This window comes from Cottoperca gobio, chromosome 17 (genome assembly GCF_900634415.1).
Source record: "Cottoperca gobio chromosome 17, fCotGob3.1, whole genome shotgun sequence".
Taxonomy (NCBI): domain Eukaryota; kingdom Metazoa; phylum Chordata; class Actinopteri; order Perciformes; family Bovichtidae; genus Cottoperca; species Cottoperca gobio.
This window is the reverse complement of record NC_041371.1, coordinates 5,379,694-5,398,035: the sequence shown is the minus strand read 5'-3', so window position 1 is coordinate 5,398,035 and position 18,342 is coordinate 5,379,694. Positions and strand designations below refer to the sequence as shown.

The following is an 18,342-nucleotide window of genomic DNA, read 5'->3' as shown; positions in this document are numbered from 1 at the left end:
TTCTGTATTTCAGCCTTCGAGCTGAAATGAGTTAGGTTTGGGGCCAAATGACCACTACAGATTTTGTCATCAAAAATGATATAATGTACCAAATTACCTCGGCAGCACAACCTCAAAAATACTGAGTAACAACCCCCATCTTGTGCGAGATGAAACCAATAACAAGTATAAGAATATCCTCCCTTCCAGACTAAATTTAACAGAGAATCAAACTTCCAGTCAGTAAACTAAGTGTAACTTTACACTTAATGTTCATAACTGAGCAGATGTCTGAGGTTGAGAAGCATGTTCTACTGCTGTGCCCCTATGGCAACAAAAAATATTAGCTGAACTATAAAGAATTTAAAATTAAAACACATTGTTCGCACACATAACGTACTTTGTCCTTGTATAAAGGGGGGGGGAATGAACCCAATACAAAATGTTGGCTGTAATACTGACGGAAAAGCTGGCACACAAACGCCACACGCTCATTTTATGGCATCAAATAATTAAAATATAAAACCATTAAAGGGCCAGACACAGGAAAGGACGGCTATCCAAACCACATTTTTTCCATTTTTATTTCTTCAATGCTTAATACCATGGGACAGGATTTTAAGAATGGAAACCTTATTTCAGTCAATATTTGCCTCAGAAGGAATATATGATTTGTATAACAATAATAATAATTAATAATAATATATAAAGTCTGCATTGGTGTTGTGAGGAAAAGTAAAAGGACAGAAATGTACAAGAAGGAGGCACCTATATTATCCCCAGCTGGACCTGAAACATTCCAAGACAAGAAGTAGAAATTACAAACTGAACAAATTTACTTCAGAGGCAATCCAGCAACAGGTAGCAGGTAGAAGGTCTTTTGATTGAAGTTTTCCTTTTTTGATTAAAAGGATTTAAAACAACATTTACAAGACACCTAACATTCCATTCAATTCCTATTAAAAACATCAGAGAGAGAGAGAGAGATAGAGAGAGAGAGAAATAAATGTAATCTTTTGACTGCCTCTTGCCCATGGTTCACTCTAGGTGCAGCTTCCATGTTGACTGATAGTATACATCTTTCATTGTCCCACCACATAACCTGTATAATCCAGCCATCAAAATACAGAAAAAAAAAAAAAAAAAAAGGGAGCAATCACTTTTTTTTGTCGCCTTTCTTTTCTCAACCGTGTGTGTACTAACTGTGTGAGAGTGTAAAAAAAGGCGACGCCTTCGAATGATGCTGTACAGATGTGTTCACTGTAGGCCACACTACCAATGATATGGCAAAGTCAAAACAAAGACTTCTCGGTTTTTCCAGGCCTGTTTTATTTCCGGAGCCGGGGCGGGGGAGGGGGGGGGGATACGGCTGGCATGCACCTCCCAGTCTACAAGATGAACTTCCCTAGGAAGAAACCGATGAAGATGGCTGCTATGACGACGAGGAGGGAGGGCAGGGAGGCGGTGCTGGCTTCTCGGCCGAGGAGGCTAGTTGAGTTTGATGTCATGTGGTCTGAGCGAGGTACCTTTCTCATTCTAACGCCGTCATCCTGTAACAGAGGAAGACGGAGCAAAGCAGAGGACAGTCAGAGCTGTACAGTACTAGGGCTGCACGTCACAAGTTTCATTACGATACGCTATTAAAACAGATTCTTTGGACGACAACGTGATAGATGCTGATAACACAAAGTCTGGCCACCATGCTGAAAGGAGACTAACCCTTTCTACACTTGGCTCAACCACAAGAGAGCAGCATGACATCAGTTTTCTGACCATTGTGATTTACGGGAAGTTAATTACGTTCCCTAACCCTAACTTTCAACATGATCCATCGAGTCACATTTGTTTATAATTCACCGACACATCTAACCTTGAATTGCCGGTTCTCATCAGCCAGCTTGTTGATCTCAGTTTGCAGCCTCTTGCACTTCTCCTGCACTTTCTTCATCTCTGTATCGTCCAGGGAGGCATTGGCGGGCACCATGGATCCTGAGGAGTCGGACTTCGCAGAGTTCATCACCGGAGCTGCTTTGGTCGCCTCCACATCATTCTGCCCAAACAGTAGAGGGAGAGAGAGAAACCACTGAAGTGAAATCCAGCATGGCCTGAGCTAAGTAGGGAGGTTAGCCTCTAGACGGAAGCCTGTGCCAAAGAAAGGCAGCCTTGTCTGAGGCCCTGAAGCTAACGGGGCCAGATCAAAGAGACCAGGGAGGAAGCGCGTCCCTCCAGAAGTCATGTTTGATGTGGCTTTGTTTCATGGGACAGACAACATGACGGCATCAGGGAATGAAGGGCTTTGTGATGGAAATACAACAATTGTTTTGTAGATGAGGGTTGACAATCAATACACAGACAGGATATGAGGTTATTACCCTTTGTACCACAATCCAAGGCAAGCATTTATATAGAAGTGCACCCGGGCCCAGGGTCATTTTAGGACCAACAAGGTGCCACAGCAAATATCAGGATGCCCCATCTTAAATCACTGACCTTTACTTTCATAAGGAGTGGGTGTGGGCCTGTGACTGGGGTTATCAAGTGGGAACCTCTGTTCATAGAGGTTTTATTCATTTAGGCACCTCAAAAGTATATTCAAGGATCCCAAAAGAAAACCCACTTCTTGGCGTAACAACGCTGTATCTCCATCAGCTTCACTTACTGTATGAAATTAGCATTACATAGACAGGGCTGAGTCTTTTTCTAAATGTTTCTACACTAGTGACGATGAGATAACTGAGTTTTGGTAAGAACACCATCATAATACTCTTTTTCTTTTGGAAATAGAAACATAAGTCAAAGTTTGCCTTAAACATGAGCAGTTGTACATAAGCAAAACCACACAAGATTTACAATCTGATCAGATATTGGATGTTGTTTCCGTACTTCCGAAAGAACCAAAACAACTCTACATACTGTCAACTTGTGCTCACTGTATTTAGATTTTCCTCAGACCGTCATCGGGTAAAATAATTAGTCGACATGGCGTGGGACTTTAAGACTTTGTACAACAACAGCTCTCAGTACTCGACAGTTTGACACATTTGGTTGATGATGGTTTAATAGCCACACATTCTTACATACATAACACCGTACACTTCAGCCTAAGTTAAATACTTTACATGTTGCACATTACACCTACATGCTACTCGTGTTAAAGCAGAGAGCATACCGTGTTGACTCAGCAGTCCATAGATTCACTGCAGAGCCTCTTAACGTAAGCTAAATCTGGCTTGCCCTGGTGGCATTTTCACCTCAACCGTTTGGACCTGCCCAGCAGCTCTGCTTATCTAAATCCTGGTTACACTGAGAGCTCATTAATACAGGCTCCCAGTGTTCACAGAGTCACCAGTTTATTAAGCACAAAGTAATGCAATCCACTCCAGTAGCCCTGTAATAAATCCTGTTTCTACAGCTTATGTTAGGTTGATTTAAACTTTGTTTATGCAGTTAGTGAAGTTGATTAGTCTCATGTATGACTATAGGGATTAGGATTGGGCCCACTGATGTTCCACGACTAGTGTGTTTGCAAAGAGGTGCTGGCGAACCTCAGGAGGCATCAGAGACCAAGCATCAAAGTTTGACGTTTAAGACGCTTATTTTATTTACGAAGAAGCTAAATGAGTGACGGGCACATTACACAGGGCTCAGGCAGGTCCTGAGGAAAGGTCCGTAGCCACTTGTGTGATGAGGTCATCCTCTTTCTTGCAGAAATTAACTCTCCTTCGCTACGGTCGCTCTCCACACCTGAAGGCTCTCTGACCACCGTGCAGTGCAGAGTTTACTTTGCAGTGACGCGAGAGCCTGCCTGAAAGATTCCTGGTTAGCCGAGTACGCACTGCTAACCCAGAGTCCCTCGAAGTGATTTCATGCAAATTAAATCCTATTATCCAATATAAACTCTAATAATTTGATAATCCCTAGACATTTTATTGCCTTTTAAGCTACTGCACCAAGAAAACCCCGCTACATTTCACAATGATGATTTATTATTAATGTAGCGACTTCAGTAAACAAACTAAAGGTCGCTTAGATGCTGAAGTCGGGTCTGGTTGGCTTCGTCAGACACGCACACAAAAGAGATTCACTGAGATCCAAAAGCCGTTGAACAAATGCTGTTTAATAGAAATTCACTTATTATGGCGTACGCCACATTTATAATCCTTTTTGAATTCATTCATGGCTCCTACAGTTTGCATTTGGTTGCGTTTTTCCCCTTGATTGAATAATTTGCTGTATAATTATATGAAAGCACTTTTATTATGTGAAAGTAACTGTTGAATACGTTGTAATGTAGAGAGCTTCGTGTACGTGCGCACAAATGTGCTTGAGTGTTCAAAATAAACATTTGTTCAACTTTTATTGTTGTAACCCTTTATTTTACAACTTACTATATTTTATTAGAATAATTTAAGAAAAGAGGGGGGGGGGGTGGGGCTGCAGTGTTCTCTGGTGTAAAGAGTAAGCAAGAGCACTTCACATTCGGAGGAGAAGAGAACCAGAAGCGAAGGTTTATTATTTCTTTATATTCTGGCACCTGGCACGGGGAGCCATGGCCAGCTTTTCCACTAGAGCAGCATTCTCTATCTAATTGACATTATAGCTGTTGATTTTATTCCCCCAAAGTGTTTATGGAAAGCTATGGTATTCTGGAAATTAAAAAAAATAAATCATACTTCGGGTTACGATTTATAATGATATGGAAATGAGCTGTATTCGATGTGCGGCAGCACCTCTTACCACTTTATCGTTTTCAGAAGGCAGCTCGAAGACACATCTCAGCTTGGAATCCATGAGATCATCTGGTTTTGCATCTTTCCACTGGTGGAGATGAACAATGGGCATGTTATTCATCAACTCAAACTGCTAGCAGCTGGATTCTATCCACACACACACACACACACACACACACACTTCAACTTACATTATACTATTCACATGCAATGCAGCCCTGAATCTATGGACTTTACATAAAACATGTACAGCTTTATTTATAAAAAAAAAAAAAAAAAAAAAAAAAAAAAAACTTTATAACCCCCTTCTCATTTTTCTAAACAAACACTTCTTCGTTGGTTTTAGGGCTGTATTTTTAGAATGACACATTTCCATAAAGTCAGCTCCTGAACTCAGACATTTGTTTTATGATTTTATAAACTCAACGACAAAAAGGTGGTTGTAATAAAAAAAAAAGTACCCATAAAGCACAGAATTGCTTTATGGTTGAGTAAAAGAAACAATGTCATAAAGGTAATGTCATGGAACTTCTGTTCTGGCCCTTATTGATTTCCACTTTACTTATAAGCACTAGTCCGACCTTTGTTCCTCTACACTTCCTGGATCTTGCTGCTCATTCAAGACAAGCCAGTTCATGAACATGACTTCAGGGTATGTGAATGTGTCACTGCCTGCCTAAGCCTTTGCTGTCCTCTGGTGGACAACAGAGAATGCATCGTTACTCAATTTGCTTGATATTTTTGCAATTATGGCCAATCCATATCCAAGAGCAGAGAGCTTTGCACGGCAATAAAATGATCCATGTAGAACTGTATTTATTTTTTAGATTTGGTTTGCTCACGAGATCCTAAACAACTAAACATTGGTGCTCTACGCACATTCATGACATTTTGAGGCGTCAGTGTCTGGAACATTTTTTAATTAAAATCATTTTTATTTTTATTTACTTTTGCAAGCATTGACCCGATCGAGCAACTGGACGATTGCATTTACTGGCTCAACGCATGTTGACAGCAACCAATTTAAACTATGAAATTAATTTTAAAAGGTTCCATAAACCTTTTGAAGTGAATTGTGTAAAGGTTCTCATAAATACGTTTTTTTTTCTGTGAAACAAGCGTGTGACCTGTTTTGACCCCCTTAAATAATCAAAATCAAAAACCTTTAAGAACCTGAATCGATAGAATCGAATGACCTCCACTAGCGTTGGGTATCGTTTGGATTTTGAGGCGTTAAAATGTCTTGTTCTCATTTTGCTGTTCACTTTCTGTAACATTAAGAATATTAATATAGCTGTCGGAGCTGCAAAAGGACCAAGTTTACTGTAAACTGTGGTTATTGCAGCAGGACACAACACAGGATCCAGGAGGAACTCTTACATGATCTGATCAATCCAAAGCTTCATCAATTGTAATTTGAATGATTTGAACAATTTAAAATACAACACATATTATGGGAACCCACAAAGATAATCCAAAGTGAAACTGGTTTCTTACACAAGAGCATGATTTGTCTTTATACAGAGCAACACAGGTATGAAAGCATTTGTGTCATGAAGCTCCAACTTCAAAGCATCCTTCTCTCTGATGGTGTCCGGATTACCAATTATTAAAATGGCTATTGAAACTGTTATGAAATGATAAGTAGGCGTTTTGCTAGATTTATTTTAAACAACATCTTTGTGAAAAGTCTTAAAAGTAAAATAAATAAAAAAAGAATATTTAAAAATAATCACTCACCAATGAATCCATGTCAGAAACAGTCGACGGGGCAAAAATGGTCTGCACCATGAATTTGTGTTTACTTTTCTCATTGGGGTCATAGTCAAAGGGCTGTAGCATGACTGTAAAAGAAAGATGAACACAGAAGAAATTACAACTTTAATATTCAGCATAATAAATACTTCAGCAAGCCAGAAATTAACAATGTTCTTTATGTAATGTGGTAAATGTTGGTACGCTCATCCCACACTGAAGGTCGAAGGCTAATATCTGATAAATACAGTTCAAAGCAATCTCATGTTGTTGTGTTTTTCTTTAACTGGTACAGTCAATCATCCCCTAACCAATTTAAAGATGATGCGTTTATTCTCTAACTGTAATTACTTGAATATATTTTAAATCTCCAAAGATCCACTGGAGTATTAAAATGATACTCACTCAAATGTCAACCGTATCAAACAATCTCTCCTCTGTATCCTTCATGAGAGCGACTCCTTGTCGTTAGCTTGAGTTAATGTAATGTATAATGTACAGTGGTAATGTGTTTTCTAAGCAGCTGCCAAATCACTACACGCATGACAAATGGAAGCAATGCATTTAGCCATCATTTTAGATATATTGAGTATTTGGAACATACCGAGCAATTAGAGTAATGTTGCACAGGATACAAATGAGTGAGTGAGCAGCGAGCGCTTTGCTTCAACTGCTGTTTTTCTCTCATATGCAGGCTGTAAATACAAGTGCTCTTGCAAACCATCCACAGCTTGTCAACAAAGCTGACTCACAAATACTGCAGCTTTTGAGGGTTACGAGTCGCGCCCATACTAATGAAGGTAGTAATTCAATAATAACGCAGACGGCAAACTATTTTATTGCTCCCACAATGTCAGCGCATTACAGCCTCACTTTTTCAGTTGTTACATTTCACAATAAAATCCCTAGACATAAACGATGCATCACCTGTTATGAGAGAGAACTTAAATTCACAATTGGAGCAACTCACCACAATTGCTTACAGTACTGCGCTCACTCATCTCTGCAAGGATCAAACCTTTTCTAGCCGTGTGACATGTGAAGGTGGAGGCCGGACATATGTGAACGTGTAATGAGCTGATCTTAAAGAGTTTCTCCGGTCCTGGTTGGCCATTAAAATGCATTAACACACTATGGCACAATAATACACTCCTATTGTTTTATGGCTTCTTTTCACATCCTTCACTGCCTTGCATTGACATGTCTCTAAACATGTGCTTTACTTTGGGCCGGTATCACGTCAAAGTCATACTTTTGGTATTGTGACAACACTAAGACAGGAGAAGTGGATCATGTTGTAGGAACCGTTTGACAGGTTTCTTTGGACATTCTAATAGTATCATTAAAAGCACATTACAACGAACATTAACTCAAGCAGTCTACAGCTGCTGAAGGAAACTTTACATTTCACCAATTTGGGAAAGGCAATTTCCCTTAATAGGAATACTTGATAAATCAATCAACTGAGTTTCAGCAGCCATATTGAGGCCTATTTGACCCTAAAGAGCAGAATGAAAACCTAAATCTGCCAGCAGCTCTAATTAAGTTGTTTACTCGAGTTTCTTTCAGAGCTGTGGCAATAATATTTTTGTTTTGGCCGTGTCTCCTGTACCGTTGGCTCTAATTGACCCCGAACAGCAGCCGATCAGCTGAATCAACAAGGTGAGGTTTGGATTTAGGAATTCACGTAACTGAAAGGTCCTTCAATAATACCAACAGTACTCTGTATTTATATTCTGAAACCTAATTAACATAAACTGCACAATCACAAGAACGTAGTCAGACAACAGAGTTTACCTGGGCCCTTGCTCGCCTACCTTGCATATGGCATTATTCCTGCTGTGCATTTAAAAAAGGTAGCCAGTGACACTCCAAAGATACGAGTCTCATTTGTTTTGTTTAAGCAGGAATACATTTAATCTTTTTTAAGACTTGAAAATATCTTCCCTTGCAGTATTTCCTTTTTGAAATAAGCCTTGTCTCTTTGCAAGATGCATTATGCAGCCTTGGGTTACAAACATTAATATAATGTATATAAAATACTGGATGCCAGTACCCACTTGCAGTATTTAACTGACCAAGTGAATGTATTGTGAAATTTTATAGAGATGAGAAAAAGGACCGTTGTTGAAATTGTGTCCACTGATGGACCGTGTGGATTTGATTGGGTAAAAACTGCTTCCACAGCTTTAACACCTTAGGTTCCACTTAGCGTTTGACCTTCTTGACCTGTGACCAAACTGTGCAAAATCTCCCTCCCAGGTTTCCCCACCATCTCTCAATTAACAACAACATTGTGTGGGCTGAAGAGAAGTCTGGTCACTGAACTCACAGGAAGAAAGTGAGTTAATGAAAAGAAAACTGACAAACTTACCAGAGATAATGACAGTTGCTCCAGGATCAATGACACCACTGTTTGGCCTTACACAGTATCTGCGCGGCGCAGTCGTCTTCACTTTGAAACAGACTTTTCTGTCAGAAGGGTTCTTCAGCTTCAGGTTGGTGGTGACTACATCTGTGAAAGGACCTGGTGGACAAAGAATGACAAACACAGGTGCATTATTACGTCTGTATTTTGGAGTAGACTTTTCTCCTGAGGGTACACCACCACCTCAAAACTGGAAAATGGAAAAAGCACAACAAACAAATATCCTCATAGCAAACCTTAAATAATCTGCTGCTGCATTAAATTGTAGAGATGCACGATGATTAGGGCTGGCTGGTATATTAACTTAAGGATATAGGACGAAACAATACTGTTTATATTGATATAGTTTGATGTCGCATTACATGTAAATATATCTTCCATCACACCGTGCCAGCGTTTGCATCTCTTCTCTCTCATACTTTCACAACCCAACCTGCACTCTCCCTCTGCAAGCAACGGAAGGACCGCAGCAAAGCGGGGGCCAGACCTATAAAACGCAAAGTCTGAATCACTGATAGTTGCTGAGTGATGAAGTTACACTATTGGTCGAAGTGAGTGATAACGTTACACCTTCGACCGTAGCTCTTTGCGATCAATCAGCTGATCCACATTCTAAAGACATAGGCAGTTTTCTGAAACGTGGTCAAATCTTGTAGTTGTAGGGTGTGACGGTTAGATGCATACGCTATAGGAGTAGAGTAGCCATAGTTGGGTGGTCGAGCGATAGAGAGGAGTGTATGCCCTCAGAGCAGAGGAAATAAACAGCAAAGTTGTCAAGTGGCAGTAAATGTACAGGTTTCAGTTTGATTAATAATACTTCAGACGAGTAATCCAGAACAACAAAGTGTGGCATGCAGATTCAAATTAAATTACTCAAACAGCCCCCTTCCTGAGTAAATTCAATATTTGAAGTTAAACCTCGACCATTAAAGACACAAGGCCTGCAATGGTTTGGTGCCAAGGTTCAAAAAGAACTAAAAAGATAAGTTGAAAACTAAAGTCAGGCTGCAAATCAATTAGGCCTAAATGATTAAGTAAGAGGACAAATTGAATACTGACTAACTTGCCTTAAAACTGGATTACAGGATAGTTTCACCTTTAATATTATAAAAAAAAAGGAAGAAACACTAGCCAAAACTAAAATTGATATATTACTTCTTTATACATCAATGACTTGCAATATACTTTGTAGTTTAGAAAAAACTATGCCAGTGACTGTTTTGCTTGGTTGGACTATTAATGAAAGTTTTCAGGTACTTGCAACACGCTTGAAGACAAGGAGATGCATTATTAAAACTGTAAATCTTAAAACACTATTTTATCAACTATACAGCCCTGATGGAGGGGCATTACTACATACAAATCCAATGCTTAGCATGAGACATCCATGAAGTTCAGGAGCTTCAAAAGATATTAAGGCCCTGTCCCACTCAGGTCATAAATCAGGAGATTATTGGTTAGCTCTCCATCTTGTGACAGAGCTTGCTTCAAATTAGGTCCTTAACCATGGTCAGCACCATCCAGCTTTGATGAGCCATATCGTCAAACACTGGATGCCAAGATAAATTAAAAAACTCGATCAGTACAATTAGCCTGGAAGTCTGTAAAAACATACGTCCCATGATGCATGGTTACATCATAGCATTGGCGCTATGGATGAATTTGTCTTGCTACATTATTTGACATTAAGTTGTCAAGTGTTCATGTCACGAATCGACCACTGGTGCAAACCACCAACCGAACCGAGACCACTTGAAAAAGGTGGGTCTCGGACCGCTTCCAAGTAGACTCTGGTGCGGTTCGTTTGTCGAGTGAACTACTAATAAATCCATCTGCTGATCGTGAAATCTGTCTGTCAGAATTTCCTTTTTGTATAACTTCAACTTCTTCAGTCTTTAGTAACATAATTGAAAAATACAAAAACAATTTTGGTAAAGAAAAGTGTTTATTTGTAACTGGAGTAGATCCTAAAATTAGCACCCCATGTGGTAAATCTAGAATAGATTTTAAATCGAATGGTGACCCCAAACATCTAAATCAAATTGTGAGTTACTGAAAGACACATAATTCATACGGTTTTCTTCAGGATCAATCAACTCACGATATGATGGCGAGTTTGGACTCCTTTGCATTGTTTTAATACATAAAAACATCCAAGAAATAAAAGCATTCAAATATTCTTTCCATACTTTTGTACAGCTTGGTTGTAGCCGAGTTCACAAAGCCTACGTTCAGGCTTCCCTCACCCCCAGTGTTTATAGAGATAAGAAGCAATGCATGACCAGATTGGAGTGGCTCCACCCAGTTAAAGCTAACACGTAGAGTTTTGGTGATGACTGAGGGCGTTGTTTTCAGCACAGATGCGTCACAAAGGCATTCCTACAAACCTGAAAAACCTTGCCTGCAACATATAATATTTCTATGCACAATCCCTGCACCCAACATCTTAGTTTTTCCTGTACATCTTTTTTCAATCTAGTAGCAGAGAATACAAGGTGCTTCCTGCTGTGACCATATCAGTTTATTGAAACAAAGATCGTTACTGCTAATATACACTTGTGGAAGTGTGATTTCCATAAACATTTTTTGTTGAGATACACCGTTTTACCCATTGTCATCCCACCATTATTAGTGGACTCAGAGTTGACTTAGCAGTAATGAGAGTCCAAGCCTGGAGTTTAAGTTGAAATATTGGAACGACTAAGAAAATGTGATGGAGCAGATCAAAGTACATGGCAGGCATGATAATTACAGCTTGTCAACCCTTCCGCCAGACTTTGTACAAGCCTTTCTGATGTCTTGTAACTGCTGGTGGGACAAGATCCACACAGGTGCTCCTTAAATGAGAAAGACTTAAAAGGAGGTAAAAAACCTGACTAAATTTATTTATCAAACCCTTTTCTGTCACACAGACATCAAAAACATGCAGACTTAAAACAACTGAGTATATTGCTTCTGCAGGAAAGAATTTAAGGTTGACCGAGATACATTTCTACAGTATGTGGAGAGCATTACTAAAACCAGGACAGAAACGGATAAAACACTGGAACGCAGTTGTGCACATCAGATATACACCCACATAGCCTGCATCCATTGCCTAACTCTGAGAAGCCACCTTTGCACAAGCAGCGTTAACACCGTCTCTCTCATCTTGTTGCATGTATGCTGAGTTAGGGTCCCCTAGGCCTGTCCAATTCTAAAAATACCAGCCAAGGAAAGGAGGGCTGCCCCCTCTAGCTTGCTGGAGGAATCCCAGCAGAGGCTCTAAAGCGGACCAGCTCTCGGAGATACACGCAGACCAATTTAGCTCAGCCTCTGTGACAGTAAAGGAGCAGTGGTCATCTTCCTTCTCCTCATATTGCTTCTCAAAGACAGAATAGCAATCATTTCATTTTCCTCTGTGATCCACTTCGACTACAGAAACCCTTCCAAATATAGCTTTCAATGTAGCGGTTTGGGTAGTATTTGATCAATCCAACATTTAATTTCCTACTGGTTCATACCGGGGGTAAAACATTTGACTAGTCTGTCTAAAGGCGAAAAACCAAAATCTCTGCATAAAACATTGTAATTCAGACTAAACCTGCATACACAAGCGGTTAGAAATCAGGACCATTCAAATAGTACTAGAGCAGATGCAGCACTGGTGTAGCTTTAAATCAGCTTGCTAGTTATCCTGCTTAACAGCCTTATCATAACTTTGCAGTGTAGCCTTTCATTCCTTCCAGTGAGTATACAGAGGGTAAAAGTTTAACCTGATTTTTGCCTGATAACAGAACATGTAAACCTTGTGAAGAATCAGAAAAAGTCTAATTGGAAGGAACTGGAATTTTTTTTAATAAAAAAGGAGGGGGTCCGTGTTATGATCAGATTATGATAGACCACATCTCTGCTATCAGACAAAATGTCAATATAATATAAGGTTTGGCTGAAGGACACATTCATTTATGTACTTAAATCTTGACCCCACTTTTTCAAACAGTCATGTATTCAATACAAACAGGCTGAGCTTATAGCCTTTTCACTGTTTCAGTGAGGAAGTTGTTGGTTAAAGCACCATTAACCTGTTGCACAAACTAAGCTCTAGGTTAATCAGGTTCTCAAGTTTAAAGTCATTGCTACGGTTACATTTCAACTAGCCAGTTTTAAAATAAACATGAGTTTTGTTTATCTTAATAAGCTGCATCTGTATTTCAATGACTGGCAGGCTCTATTCACAACCACAAGCCCTACTACACCTGATGATTCAAGAAGGGTTACACGTTTCCAAATTGGAAAATAACGTTGGCCAATTTAATAAAGTACAGAGAATGACTACAGGTTTTGGGGTCAACAGAGGGTTTTTCTTGCTTTTTCTCAGCCTGTAGTATGATCAGATGTAAATATGTGATAAATCAGTTTCACATAGGACACCTCATGAGCAAGAATCTCTGACTTTACCCCACCCAACGCTATCTTGTTTGTCTGGTATTTGAACTAGAGACCTTTCCAACCTGTCATTTCCAGGCTACAATCAAGATCCACTCATACCGAGACCTAACAAGCAATCAGCCTCTTAGGATCAGCAAGACAAAGCGCTTAAAGATTTGTGGTTCTACGACATTGGTACATTCAGCAACAATAAAACAGTGCCTCATTGACAATCATGTCTGGAGCAGAGACTAATGACTGGGACAAATAAAATAAATGTTAAAGATTCTAGGTTGAAATGAATAATGGTCATGATAAATGGTTCAACTGCTGGGATTGTTTTACAACACTATGGCCTTGACATACTAGCTACACTGAAACTGTACTTACATCAGCACAATACAGTTGTACTGGTAGCTGTTATGTCAATCACTTGTAATGGTCACTTAAAGGAGCAACAGTTGAAATATCAAATGTCACAAACTTAAACTACATCTGGAAGTTTCAGGAACCATAACACAGGTCTGCAAAATGCAAAACAAGACAGTTTGCTGTAGAGTAGCTAGCTAACGTTAGCAACGATATCAACTTTTGCATTAGCAAGCTAGCCTAGCTATCATTCGCCAACGGTTAACTGACACATCATTGAACGTTATCATTTCAAGGTAAACAATCAGTGCTAATATAATGTATGGCCTGCTTTGGTTTGCCAAGAATGGGTTGTGGTAACAACGTTGTTAGTTAACACATTTTATCGAGCATATATAGCTAATAGAGTTAGGAGAAACGAACTAACATTAGCTAACTAAATGTTGCTGAAAACTGTCAGTTGTTAACGTTAGTTAGCCAAGTTTATCATTTAAAGTGTCAGTTTCTTTACAAGTTTAACATCATAAAAGGTCGGTCTGGACACTACATTTGTCACTAAAAGAAAAGTTAATTTCCTTCCATATTACGTCTGCTTTGAGTGGTAAGCATTTCAGAGAAAAACGTTAGGATGAGCCCCAAGGAAACAACAGTTGCTAACACCTCTAGCAACAGCATAACGCTAGTAGCTCATGTTGCTACTGAAGACAAACATGCTTCACTATGTGCTCACTTTAATTCCGTATGACAACCACTGACAGTTGCCACACATTCTTCCACCTCTTTGCTAAGTGTTGTCAGGTAGCTGGTCGTGAACGGCAGGCGGTCAAGAGACACGCCACGCCGGCTATCCACGTCACTACAGTGCGAGGAGGATATAGCGGCCCGTCTCTTCCCTGGCTAACTTAAAATGGCGGTTAATGCTAGCTAGCTTACTAGCAACGAAATTTGCTTGAGGGAGTGTGAAATCGTTTCACTAAGGGATATCTCCACCACTACTCAATGGACATTTCACACGTTAAGAAATGTTGATTTACCTACCTTTAAATTTGAGGTCGGCGGGGGGGTCAAGGATAAGAATCTGGTCCAACTTTGACATTTTGGCTGAGGGATGCACTTGATTTCGGTATCGGGGAGTAACTGACAAGTGGAAATCCTAGATCCCCTGCCACTACTGAGTCAAATGCTGACTGAGCTCTGCGAACGAGCATGTGGGTACAACTACTTGAACGCGCGAGTGCACAATCCTGTTGCGCGCCCTCGTGGCTCAGCAACTGATGTGATTATGGTAGAGTTAAATAGTTGTAGTGTGATACTGCGGGTGGGAGGAAAAACACCCAAACAAATTAGTGAATCCTTATTTGACCCGTGGCAAGTTAAGTATTACAAGTTTTATATACACAATGACGGTATTTTGTACTTCAGAAAATGCACCTTGGCTAAACATGTGGGAATTTTTTATCACTATATCATATGCACAACAGTTACAGAGGCTCAATACATATGTTTACATATTACAAATATAAATAATAATAATAAAGTATATACATTTGACATTTTGCCAAGAGGAACATTAGTCAAGTGATTTTATTTGCCTCATTGCAGTCCTGGTATGTTTTAATAAATAAAGTAAATTATCATTAAATAAATATTTTTGATAAAGATCCCTTAAATGTGGTTATTAGAAAATTATGACCAAGATATGAAGCGTACTGAGCAGGACACTTTGGTGGAAACTTTATACATTAACACTGTTAAATGATCTTAAACATATCTTTGAGATGCCTGTACTGCAGTTCCTTTGTTACATATCGGTCGACATCTATGCAGATACTAATATATCTGTGATAAGCTAATATCAGCCTGCCAATTTATCAGTCAAGCTGTACTTCATCTTCAAGATGAACTTCTTGTTTTCTTCTTATTTAAAAGGTTTTTAAAGTTACATGTTTTTTTGGCTTTTGCCTTTATTAGTACAGCTGAAGATTGACAGGAAAGGGGGAGAGAGGGGACGACATGCAGCAAAGGTCCACGGGGTGTATTTGAGCCTGTGCTGCTGCAGTAAAGACTCAGCCTTTGTACATGGGGCCCCTAAATTACCTTTTCCCCACCTTTTTTAAAACACCACTCAATAGTTAAGATGTCAAATATAAATACGATTTTTTACACGTATGTACCAAAAATGTCAGGCCGTGACATAAGTGCACCTATCTTTACGCATTATTCACTTTCTCTGTCATAACGCTATTATGTTTATTTGATTATGTTTTATTTTTCAACTCTCTCCTCCATTTAATTATTATTAACTCAGTTCACCTGCTGTCAATTTCAAAACCACATTATCAACACATGTACTTTTTCTGCAGAATTTGTGATGCTGATAATGTGAGTCCACACCTTTTTAAAAGAAAAGAATTACATGAGTAAGTATGTTAATGGAGGGGAATCCTGGTGTTTTATAATGTGCGTTTGCTCCGTTTGATCCCACTTTACTCTCTTAGAGACTATTCACAACTTTGGCAACGGTTAAATCCATCTCTGCGACAAGAAGTGTAGACCTCCCCTCTGTAAGCAGCTGAGGAGGTAATCCACTGTACTGAATAAGACTCTGTGCTCCACTCTGCAAGCTATTTGTATCCGCTTTTCAGAGGGTCACGTTAAACAAATATGTGCAAAAATAACACAAAACTCATTTATGAGTGTCCTATTTCAGGTTTGAAGCTTGTGGGAGAGTAATAACTCTTATGTAAGAAACTCCAACTGTGGAAAAGAGGTAAGAAGACACCAATAGTTTCAATTTCAATAAAACGAGATACATTGTTCTCACATACTGTGGTTTGCAGTGACGAGAGTAAACGCTTCATCTGTACTGTGAAACCAAATAGTGTAATTTGAGATTTCTGAGGTGCGGTTCAGTCGAGGTGCAGACCGTGTTCTCATGACGTCTGGAGGCTTATCCAAGTCAAGAGCTTTTGTTAGTGAACCCCTTCTTCTCTCACTCACATTTCTGGTCTCCATCAACACAACTTTAGTCGGACTATATTCTGGTGACATTTCAAAACACGTATATTTTCCTTAGTGAGTAAAAGTAACAACAAAAATAGAATAATCACTTTTTTATTACACCGATTAATATACAAAAGTTATTCTGGTCTACAGAGGATACAGGGAAGCATGATTTAGACGTACAGTATGGGGATAGCTGCAGATAATTGGCAGTTTCAAAGTCGACTGTTACACGTACATCTAGTCCGTACTGATTTAGTCCAGTAATTCATGCATTATTCTTGCAGTATGCACTTTTAAATCATGTCATACATCGTTTAGAAAAACATAAAAAAGGCACTTGTGTGGTGCCAAATATGAAACTTGAAACTTTCATCAGAACGTCAACACGTAACCTCTTATAAAAATGTTTTGCTGAATATGGCATGATCTCTTGTATGGATGTAATAACATGCCAAACTGCATTAGAAAATCTGGCAAACCAAGTAGCTCCTAATTCAGTTTCAACTTTCAATTTCAGCAAATCATTTTGTTACATTTTAGTGGAAGCCAGGCCATATTAATTAGCGTTTCTTTGAAAGGAGTTTGGCGTGCTTTTACGTGAAAGAGAACGATATAAATGAGCAAAATTAGACTGTAATTGCATTAAAAAAACAACTAAGAATTGAACTCCATTACCCCGCCACACATGTTGGTGAAAACGTTATTTTTAAATGGCTTTTTCATTTAACTTAAGTACAAACGTAATCAATATTTATTTTAGTTATGAAAATGTAGAACCAGAAATACGATTCATGTCCATTAAAAAAAAAGAAATTGCTGTTAAGGAGTAACTGTGACCGTTTCAACACTTACCAAAAAGTGACTCCAAATTAATACTGTTTTCTAATTTTGACATTACTGCCACAAAAACCAGCAGCCAACAATATACATACTCTTAGTTTACACAACTACGCTAAGTAGTATTTTCATTTTTACCCTTTTTCCACTTATTTGCAAGCTAAAATTGATCGGGATATATTCCCATATGTTCTTTTAGAGTTTGGTGAGAGCACAACCCTTTTGGAACTTTAACAGCTTTAGACATGTTTAGAGTAAAATACATGCAGGTCTTTTCTTAACAGTATAAATGTAAAACAATTCCATGTCCTATACAGTCATTCCCTGTGGTGAAATCTCAGACAATGCATTTCAGCATGTCAAAAAAACATCTCAACAAATCACCATGTAAACAATTGTAGTATTGGTCACAGTGTTTCAACAGGGGTGTCATACTGTAATTACGCTGTAGGCCTCTAAGCTGTTTCCCTCTGCAGCATTACAGTTAAACCCTTATACAGTTATTGTGAGTGAAAACACATGACGAAGTGGAATGTAAAGCCTCTGCGTTTGAACACATTTAGACACAAAACTTGAGTGTTTGTCTAAGGTTTGATCTCGACAGTTATTCAAAATATTCTAATTCAATTCGAAACATACATGTGCACAAAAGTTCCATGAAAAGAAAAGTATAACCTTGATAAAATATTAATAATAAAAAAAAAAACACCTTAGTTTAATGTGTGCCATTTAAGAACCACGGTGCAATGACGCCCTACAGAGCCGACTCTGGAAATGAAAATGTATTTGCATGAACGATCAATACCCTGCTTGAAAAAGCACATCAGA

General features: G+C 38.9%; 1 protein-coding gene across 1 annotated transcript; it reads right to left on the bottom strand.

Annotated features, from left to right (window-relative positions):
* Positions 1–545: 545 nt before the first annotated feature.
* vapal (VAMP (vesicle-associated membrane protein)-associated protein A, like) lies at positions 546–14,927 on the bottom strand. Its single transcript, XM_029454147.1, has 6 exons — positions 14,710–14,927; positions 8,839–8,991; positions 6,450–6,553; positions 4,717–4,797; positions 1,850–2,029; positions 546–1,529 (listed from the first exon to the last, which is right to left on the bottom strand). The coding sequence occupies exons 1-6, from the start codon at positions 14,765–14,767 to the stop codon at positions 1,368–1,370; spliced, it is 738 nt and encodes a 245-aa protein (XP_029310007.1). The 5' UTR covers positions 14,768–14,927; the 3' UTR covers positions 546–1,367.
* Between the last annotated feature and the right edge of the window lie 3,415 nt (positions 14,928–18,342).